Below are 10,615 nucleotides of genomic sequence, written 5' to 3' on the forward strand. Positions count from 1 at the left end.
TTCTTATCTCCCCTCCAATCTTCTTTTTGTCAGCCGTCTTGCAAAACAATTGAATTTTCATGTGATATTTTACCCATCTCATTATGTTTTTCATGAAATTACTACGAGGAGGATTGTTGGTAAGAGTTGAGAGAGGTGGCTGTAATGCTGTTGCTGAAACTACCACAGATCTTCCTATTTTTTTCTAGTTATGATTTTCCTATTGTAGCCAGTGATGAGACTTTATTTTTGTGGCATAATGTCAAGTTGAGCATGTAGGATTTTAGTCCCTAGGCACCATGATTCATCCTTTTAAGACCTTTGGTATAACTATAAAGTTTCAATGTGACACAAATGTTCGCTTTATAAACCTTTTGATGGCTGCATCATGAAATGGCATACCACTAAATAGGCATTACTTATAAATAAAAGAAATGATATGAAAGAAAATTAATAATTACCATTCCAAAAAGTTCTGGAAGTTTGGAAGGCTGCACAAAGCTATGAGGCAATAGCTTAAATATCTCTTGAGCGCCCTCAGAAACTGTAAGATAAACGAATAAAAGATATTATATATTGAAGAGACATATGATTGAAACCGTGTCAAAAGTTGTGGACCTAATGCCTAGTTATAAACTCGGCAAACGAAGGAAATAAACATGAGAAGAAACGATTGTCCAGAGTCCAGACGCATGGAATATAGTTTGAGTTTCATTGGTTAAATTTTTAACAGCACAAAGCCAAAACCAAGATATAGGAAAATTGCTATTCTTTTAGAAACAATTCCAATTGATCCCCAGAATAGGAGTTCTCTCATAAGTATAAACAATTCAACATGAAAATTTATAAGGTTAAATCAGATCAAGACAACATATTCACACGGATAAACTAAATTCAACATCGACAATACATCCATGGTGTTAACAGTTAATTGAATAATCAACTGTAATGTTATCATATTATGGCCCAAGCATACCGTGGAGGGTTTAAAATTATCATGATTAGTATATTCGAGATTAAACTGTACTTCAGTTATTAAATAAGCATGACCTGAATAAGTAGATTCTGAGGACACAACTGATCAAATAATATGTTAACTGCAATCATGAGATGTTAATGGAAATGGGTTTCTTTATGCCTGGTGTCAGTTGTGTGCAAATCCATAACATAGATATTGTTAGAATGTGGACAAGGAAAGAAGAAGGAAGAAGAAGAACAAGAGTGAATGGAGAAGGTGGTGAGTCTCCACTAATGAGCTCCCCTCATGAATATGATGCACATATAGAGCCCAAAGTAGGATTACATGGTACAAAGACTATAATACCCCTCAACAATATATAATGACCAAAATACTCTTCAACACCGCCCCTCAAGATGGAGTGTATATACCATACAACTCCACACTCAAATTTGTTACAAAGAAAACTACAATACCCTTGAATAACAAACACTATAATACCCATACAACAACAAAAAACAATAATCCCATCATAGACACGCCAGCTTGGTACTAACATTCCCCCTCAAGCTGGTGTAGAGAATACATAATGAAAAACATAACAAAAAAAGGACAATGGCCACAATGAGTACAATGGCGTGATCAACAGCCAGAAGAACAACATCTCCAAAAAACGACTCCCCCCCTCCATCAACAATACCGCGATAGTGATCACCACAAAGTCTCCCCCTGAATCAGAGCAACGGCCAACTAATCTGCATATCAACAATGATCGAGGAGGCGTCCGAGCACGGAAACAGAAACGATCCATGGACAAAGTAAGACACCAAAGGTGCGCACAACAAACAATGGCAAAGCAACACGGGAAGAGATCAACCGAATAGCACATCGCCAATAGAAGAAGAACTACAACCACTAGAAAGGTGATCGAAGCCAACAACCAACGAACAAGGCGCTCAACAAAGGAGCGCACGACAACCAACCGACGACGACAGACAGCGCATCGCCTGGAGAGACAACCAACCAATGACTGTGGACGGCACGTCGCCTAGGGAGAGACAAGGTTGAGAGCAATGCTAACGACAGGGCATATAGCCTCAGACAATGACAAGGTGGATTGCAACGCAAACCACAATGAATGCGTAAAACTATGCAAGGCAACTACACAAGTGTAGAAGAACCAACAAACAGGACTCGTAAAGCAAGTCCACCAACATCACCAAGTGGAAGAAAACAACTAACAATGCAAAGAAGCAACCGACCGACCAACAAACTACCAATTAGAGGGCGATACTACATCAGCCCGGAGACGACAACAACACAACACTCCAACCATGGGACTACATGAGGCCTAAGGCCTTCAACTTACAGCAGAAACGAGACCGTCAAGGTAGAACACCTCTCACAGACATTTCATCAAACATTCCGTGTGCACCTTTGATATCAACCTGAACGCCATAAAACGCAATGAACATATATATATATATATAGAGAGAGAGAGAGAGAGAAAAAAGATTAGGATGGAGTGGAAGGGGAGGGGGTTTCAAAGCATAAAGAATGGGAGGATATAACCCATAAAGGGGGTAGGAAACAAGAAAGAACTCAACAAGGGACTAAGGTTTAGAAAAGAAAGGGATTTAAGGATTTAGAACAAAAAAAGAACAAGAAAGGGAGTGATGGATGGATAAAAGAAGGAAAAGAATATATAAAAGGGGATCTTTTTGTTGTTTTTGTTGTTTTTTTCTTTGGATGGATGGATGGATTTACAAAAGGGTTGGGGTTTAGGGACTCACAAGACGGGGTTAGGGTTTGGGATAAAGGATTTGGGGTTTGGGATGGAGATTTAGGGTTTGGGTATCAAAAGGGATTTGGGAAGAAGGTTTCTTCCTCCAATGGGATGGTGACGAGAAAGTATGGAGGAATAGGTGGAGGATGGGAGGATAAAGAATTATGGAAATTTGGATGGATGGAGATAGGGTATACGGCAAAGCTATATGGATTTAGGAGGGGGGCGTGTAATAGGTAAGGAGACGAGAGGGGTTTTACGGCAATGAGAAGGGCCAGATGGGGTTCTACGGCAATGCGTGTGTGTGTGTGTGTGTGTTGGAAAGGGGGGGGGGGGGGGTGGGGGGTGTTACGGCAAAGCCGTATGGGATGAGAGAAAATAGGGTTTGGGGGAGGATGAGAGAAATCCCCAGGGAGGGGTATACGCAATGAGTTGAGAGATTTACGGCATGGGAGGGTTGCCGTAATGGGGTTTGACGGAAGAGAGAAATAGGAGAGAGAGGGATAGAGTGAAAGAGAGAGATAAACGATGGACTGAGACAGATTGTAAGGATCTGGAGTGCGAGATAGATGGAGAGAAATGAAGGTTAGGGTTTTGGGTCTACGGAAACCCAAAAGAGAGTTGGAATGGAGGGTGGCGTGAATGAGACTCTTCCTTTCTTCCTTCCTCAGGATCTTTGCTCTGATACCATGTTGGAATGTGGATAAGGAAAGAAGAATAAAGAAGAAGAAAAGTGAATGGAGAAGGTGGTGAGTCTCCACTAGGGAGCTCCCCTCATGAATATGATGTATATACAGAGCCCAAAGTAGGGTTACATGGTACAAAGACTATAATACCACTCTGGTTTTTCAAACCAAGGCAATTACATCTTCTTGTTCTATGCTTCGACCATTTATAAATATAATGAAGACAGAAAAATTACGGGACAAAGATAAAATCATAAGATCGACTAATGCTAATAGGGAACAAATTATAACATACAACAAGAATAAGAAGAGAGGACAGAATAGTCAATCCCAAGCATTTGATTAGAGTTCAATACTAAGATGGGACCCATATAGTCGTTAGCCCTTGAGAAGTGTCAGTAATGTGGCCCACATGGTATATGATTTGTTTGATTGCTAGTCTTATTAAGGTTGCTAGAAGTTAGGGCTTTTTATAGAAGTGTTTTAAGTTATTTAGGAGTCCAAGTCTAGGAGTTGTCATGGAGAAGTATGTATACATACATACATACATAGGGAAATGATAAAGTCATGACTATGTTTTGATAATAGGCACGACTCAACTTGTCCCATATGCTTTAACCAGCTATCAAAGGCTGCTGGGATTGGGCCTGTAGCTCAACGGTTGAGGCTTTGTTTATCAAACTTGAGGTCGCAGGTTCGATCCCAGCATACATACCAAAAAAAAGGCTACCGACAGCCTTCTGAGAATTGTAACAGCTGGTTAAGCATATAGGACAAGGTGAGTTCACATGGGACAAGTTGAGGCCCATTAAAAAAATAGACTTTGTGAATGAAGAAAAATTTACAACCCTTTGCAAAATCATGTGTGTGGAGCCTTCTACTCCAAGATGTTAGGCTTTGATCTGCTGGTGTGATACCTAGGGTTTTGTTAGTGTGATGCTAGCATACTATCCCCTTATTTCACTTGGTCTCAAGTATTTAGATCTATTCTTTCTCTTTAGCTTTGTGCTTTTCAACTATTGATCTCTCTCTCTCTCTCTCTCTCTCTCTCTCTCTCTCTCTCTCTCTCTCTCTCTCTCTTCCCTATTCACTATTCATCTTCTAGTTAACCAATATTCTCATCCTTTCCCAATCTTTCATTCATTAAGGGGGGATTGGTAAATGATAAACAATTTAAGTAGAGGGGGGATTGGTAACCCGTATTTAGGCCATGGAAGGACCTAAATATACTCAAACTTTGAAATGAACTCCATAGTGCACACAGTCTAAAAACCAACTCCACATGACTGGATTTTCATGGGAGGAATTCCATTACATATATGCATAACTGCACCGGATGCAGTCGCACATCATAAAAGGAATTTTTCAAGTCATTGCGGAGCCATGCACCCCGCCACCAAACCCCCCCCCCCCCCCAAATGGTAAATTCCTGGCTCCGCCCCTGCTTATAAGTGTTTTCTGCGAGCAAAATACTATTAGATTATCCATGCCAATAATGGACTCCACATAAATAGGGATAGCTCAAAAGTTTAGAAGAAAAAAATAAAAAATCAGAAGTGAAAAAGCAATTTCTGCATTATGACGAAGAACTTAGTCATTTGTAACAGAACTTCAATAAATGCATGATAGAACTCAACCTTCTTGGGACTAGAATAAAAAACAGAATGATTAAAATGCTTTAACAGTTTCAACAGGATTGTGATACCGTTCCCGGAACCAGTGAATACAAAGACTAGAGGAGAAATTCCGGCTGGCAGTCCCAATGTAGCTATTTCTTCACCCACGGCAATAACTGCAGCCTTTGCAGCCGCCAAAGAAGTGTACATATAAGATGCCCCCAATGAGAGGAAAGGTGTTGAATATCCAAGATTCAAATATCCTGAAATTTAGAGAAAAGATAGTCAAACAACAATCTCACATGCTACCATGCTTTGCACATCCAACAAAAAGGGGTTGCCAGATTTCAGGAGAAGGCTGAGACTAGTGAAATAGATTGATCACATTTACTCTATCAAATTTTACATAAGATGGTACTAAAAGACGAGAGACTCCTGGTCAATTTTCTTAAACAACAGGTTGTTCTCCAATAAAATAAAATAAAAACAGTCAAATTCAACCTGTAACCGGAGAGAATGATATTACTGAAATGGTTGCATTACATGTTATACCGTTTGTGACTGGAAAAGAGAACAGAACGCTTCAATGGTTATAAATAAAATATTCCTTAAGATTCAGCAATTCTAATAAAATCATGACGATAGTCACATCCAACTATATAAAGAAAGTTTTGTACATGGAGAGCCATCAAATAAACAAATGTTTCACCATGCAAGACTGACAAAAGCAGTAAAACAATAATCCATAGATAACAAATTGGAGTATCTGAGACTTGTACGTTTTCCTAGACCGCGTAAGAAGTCTATTAGTCCAGCTCTACCAGCATATTTTCCAAATGCAAGCAATCTCTTCCCATCCTCACGGACAATAAGCTCATAGTCATATAAAGACACCCTTTCAGCAAGGATCTGCATATTGAAGAAAATCATAAAACCACATTTATAATTACAATGACCATCATTCAGAGCCTGCATAAGAAAGGATATGAGTAAATTGCTAAGGGAGAACCTTATCTAACAATGGCATGTTTTCTCTCTGTGCCTTGTGGGTATGGGAGAAAAAGGAATAAGCCCTATCAGGGAGAATCATTTCAAACTGCATGCACAACAATAAGCTATCTCAAAGTCCCCAAGTATTGCAGGTTTTGTGAAAAAGAATTAGATGCAAATTATAATGTATTAACATTCCAAGGAACAGATCTTAGCACCTTGGGTTGTTTAATCCCCAAGATGAGACCACATTGGGAAAGATCATCTGATATTTCGCAACCAACATCCTCATACTCAGCATCATGATGAATACGCTTTGTGGATGGCTGTACAATTATGCGCTCCACTCCACTTTTACCCTTCCCGCTGTGTAGAAGACGAGCACAATGTGACGGGGTCAGAGGAGCTCTCCTTTCCCACAAGTTAGAAGATTCTGAAAGGATACCAACAACTCCATTTCCCAGCATGGTGGTGAGACCCTGCCAGTGAATACTATGCGGCTTAGAATATGATCAAATACATGCTAGCTTCTGGACATAACATAATAGCATGAAGTGAGAGTAGGACTGCAATTGAGGAAATGGCAATTAAGAAGATTCAGAAAGAGGGAATCCCTAGAAAGCAACTACATACAAATTGAATTTGTCGAAATATACAAGGGAGCAAACATTTTTTTTACTAGCTATTTGCTATGTTTTCTTGGGGAGTAAAAAGAGGTAGGGGCAGACCGAAAACAACTTGGGTAGAAACAGTGAGGAAAGACTTGATAGCTAGGAACATAACAGAGAACATGACCTTGGATAGGATAAAATGGAAGAAAATGATCCATGTAGAAGAACCCAACTAGAGCCATGATTAGAGCCGAGTAGATTCCTTTCACATTCTTCATGAAATTTTTCAAAAGGATTCATTTCGCCGACCCCAACTAGTTTGGGACAAAGGCTTTGTTGAGTTGAGTTGAGAATTTGTTATGTTTCCTTGCAGAGTTGAACAAAACTCAGTACTCAGAACAAAGAAGAGTCTCAAACTAAATCTGATAATTGGTTCTAGTTTTTACTCTCCACCGCTCGAGGGAAATTGATTCATAGTTACAGCATGGTAGAAATAGAAACTTTGACGTTATGAATCAGTTTACATGTTTTATCGCCTCATGCATTAATCGATGCATTCAAATAAAATTCCACTCATAAATCTCATATTTTCTAATATAGAAATGATGAGTTTGAGTTCAACCTACAAAAAAAAATGCAGAAACAGCTTTTGGATGTAACGGAACCAATTCGGAGCAATAAAATCTTATGTTACAAGACTCGAATTTCTGATATTAGAAATGATACCTTAAATTTTAATCATTCAGAAAATTTATCCATACGTCGAAAAAAAAAACCCCTTATGAAAGTATGGTACAAACACCTGCACCTGATCAAAATCTCAAAATTATAACTTGAAGAATAATCCATACGTCAAAAAAAAAAAACCTACAAGCATCTTTTCTTCTGAAATCGACTGTTTCTCCATTGTAGCTTGGGAGTTTGTACCGCGGATCGGTTGCCGTATGATCGTAGATAGAGATCGAGATCGAGAGATCTGGTCATAGATAACGATCGAATATCATAGATTAAGGTTATTGGATCGAATAAGAAGAAGTAGACGGATATAGAAAGAAGATAGAGAGGGAGATTGCCTTTTCGGAGCGAAATTGAGAGGAACAGGTACGGTAAAAAGGGGTTGTACGAACGTTTCGGCGAGAAAATATCGAGAAATCGGTCGGAAAATGTGTCGGAGAGGTGATGACACGCGCCATTAAAGCAAGGAGACGAGAAAGGAAATGATCCTCAGACCTAATTCCAACATTCCCTAGGAAATTAAACTTGAAACGAATAAAAAAAAAATCCTACAACTTGAACAACTATAAAACATCAAACAATGTGAATATGAAGTGAATCAAAATGAGAAAAACAGGCGACGAAACAATCGTAGGCTCAAACATTCAGATACTAAAAGCGAGATATGTAAACCTACAACCGTAATTATGGAATTTCTGAAATTTTTAGAGAAGAAGTCGCCCTCTTGAACAATCCGAATGGCAAAATCTCCTATACAATCAAAACCATGAATTGAGAGAGAGGGGGTGGGAGTTAGGACTTAAGAGCCTGAAATATTATTAATAAAGACTTGGAAAGAAGGGGAATAAAGAATCCTCGTACTTATCTATCCCACACCCTTTCTCTGATCTTCCTATCGGGACCTTTTCAATTCTCTGTAACGATGATAATGACGCGTCTTTAAATATACAGAGGCCGGACGTCAACGTAAAAAAAGCACAAAGCGACGGGTGCCCCTCAATCATAGGTTATAAAATATGAAAAAATGCGACAAAAAACATGAGAGAGTGAAAGAGGTGAGTGATGACCTTGTTTTTGCGATTACTTTGCGTTCCTAACCTTCATTAAAAATAGAAAAACTAGATCAAAACGAATCTACGAGAAAGATTAGCAAAAACTCACTATCAACCTTTTCTTTATTTTTAGCCACTTTCACACCCCATCTCAATACTGCCCTCCCAAATCTCTCTAACAAACATGGCCAATTGAATTCATTTTCTTTCTTTTTTTAAAGGTGAGCTAGGATCGAACATGAGACCTCAAGTTGACATAAGAAGCCTCAAATAATTGAGCTACAGGTTCAACCCCTTTGAATTCATTTTCCTCTCATCATACCCATGGTTAGCAAAACTACTTTTTTTCTTTTTTTTCTTTTTAAAAAAAAAACAAGTTTTATTGGTGCGCCGTTTATAACTTTTACAACGAATAAAACTTCGTTTATTTAGGCAAACATTTTGCATTTTAAACATGTTTTTTTTTTGCCAAATTTACAATTTTACTACCAATTTTTTTTGTAATTGACAAAATTCTAAACTCATTTTCTTGTGTTTCCGTTTTTTTACTACGTTTTTTTGAATCAATACTGTATTAAACTCAAACTTTTGACGTCCCGTTTTTTTTTTGGCCGAATCACTAGGGGTGTTCGTTCGGGTTATAACCGAACCGAATAGATAGAAATTTGATAGCCGAAATAATTTCGGTTATCAAATTTCAATAACTGAAACTGAACCGAAATTTCTAAAAACTGAACCGAAACCGAACTGATTAAAAATAACCGAAACCAAATAGTGGGAGAAAAGAGGGAAAAAAGCAAAATCTCGGTTTAGATCAAAGAGCTAGGATCATCCTAACGAAATGATTTTTTGAGCACAACCTAATTAAATTGTGATCAATCAAATGGACGGTTTCGATCATCCTATGGAGTGTTCATATAGCACTTTTTTTTGAAAAAATAATGGTTTTTATCATAATTTTGGTTATTCGGTTAACCAATTTTTTTTTTGTGATAACCGAAACCGAACCGACCAAACCAATTATGTTCGGTTATTCGGTTATAACCGAATAATGAACACCCCTACGAATCACATTTTGCTAACTACGATCATACCCCATAGATTCTCCTCTCTCTCTCTCTCTTAATTGAATACATCATCAAAGTGTCTCTCTCTCTTAATTGAATACATCATCAAAGTGTCTCTCTCTATTAATTGAATACATCATCAAAGTGGCTCTTTCTCTAATTGAATCCATTTACCTCCTACCTTCCCCATAAGATTCTCCTCTTTTGTTTGGTAAGTCTCTCTCAATTGAACGCATAATTAAAAAAAAGTACCTTTCTCTCAATTGAATACATCACATCTCTCTCGTCATACAAACAAAACAAAACAAATCAAATCAAATCAAATCAAATCAAATCAAATCTCTCTCTCTCTCTCCATGTCCTATTAAGCTAATAAATCCCCGTTTGCTATTCCTATCCCTAAAGTCCCATTACGACCAATAACGCAGATTCACTGCTCACATGTGACATCACAACCCAGTATTTAGTGGCCACAACCATGCGGCACTACTGATTTGTAAGTGCAATAAACAAGGCAACCCATTTATTCGGTAAGGCTATACTCTTATTCACAATACTCCGTACGTATGCCTCTGGATGTAGGGGTGGCAACGGGCGGGTCGGGGCCGGATGTTGGGGTCCCCTTCCCCTTCCCCTCTGCGGGGATGGTGGGGAATCCCCCTCCCCTCCCCCGCGGGGAATATCTAATCCCCTTCCCCTTCCCCTCCCCGCATCCTTTGGGGACAAAATCCCCGCTCCGCCCCCTCTTTGGAACCCAACCAAACCAGCAAACAGAGCTTCTTTCTTCTACGTCCATTACAGACAATATTGTGATGAATGCTATGATTCTATTCATGTGATCAACAAACAAATGGACAAAATCAGAAATGCATGGATGAGACAACAAACATAAATAACAACAGGACCTCATCTTTCAGCAATTTTCTGCATAAATTATGGAATGATAAATAGGAAATGAGCACCAGAATTACCTTCATTAACAGGCAGCCAATGTGCAAAAAGTAACTATTTCAGTAGTCACAATGAATTTTAAAAGTCCATAAGTGGGCGCTCACACACGCAAAATAATGTTCATTAGTTCATTCTGTATAGCATGTTAACCCCCAGATGAGCATGAGAAATGAGAATGGAGAAG

At 38.7% G+C, this 10,615-nt stretch overlaps 1 protein-coding gene across 12 annotated transcripts in view; it reads right to left on the bottom strand.

Moving 5' to 3' along the window:
* Window positions 1-10,615, bottom strand: part of LOC143881587 (lysine-ketoglutarate reductase/saccharopine dehydrogenase bifunctional enzyme) — a 37,766-nt gene that overhangs the window by 25,746 nt on the left and 1,405 nt on the right. For 2 of the 12 annotated variants that reach the window (XM_077384756.1, XM_077384752.1), the window contains exons 1-8: window positions 8,223-8,380; window positions 7,700-7,856; window positions 7,498-7,602; window positions 6,234-6,494; window positions 6,035-6,121; window positions 5,805-5,934; window positions 5,115-5,288; window positions 441-523 (exon numbers count right to left, since the gene is read on the bottom strand). In XM_077384756.1, coding sequence (XP_077240871.1) covers window positions 441-523; window positions 5,115-5,288; window positions 5,805-5,934; window positions 6,035-6,121; window positions 6,234-6,494; window positions 7,498-7,602; window positions 7,700-7,856; window positions 8,223-8,365 — 1,140 coding nt within the window. In that variant the 5' untranslated portion in view covers window positions 8,366-8,380. The other 10 variants (XM_077384754.1, XM_077384753.1, XM_077384755.1 and 7 more) reach the window with 10 other exon arrangements.

This window comes from Tasmannia lanceolata, unplaced genomic scaffold, assembly GCF_043159265.1.
Source record: "Tasmannia lanceolata isolate RefF3 unplaced genomic scaffold, GAP_Taslan_0.1 ptg000007l, whole genome shotgun sequence".
In the NCBI taxonomy this organism is placed as follows: domain Eukaryota; kingdom Viridiplantae; phylum Streptophyta; class Magnoliopsida; order Canellales; family Winteraceae; genus Tasmannia; species Tasmannia lanceolata.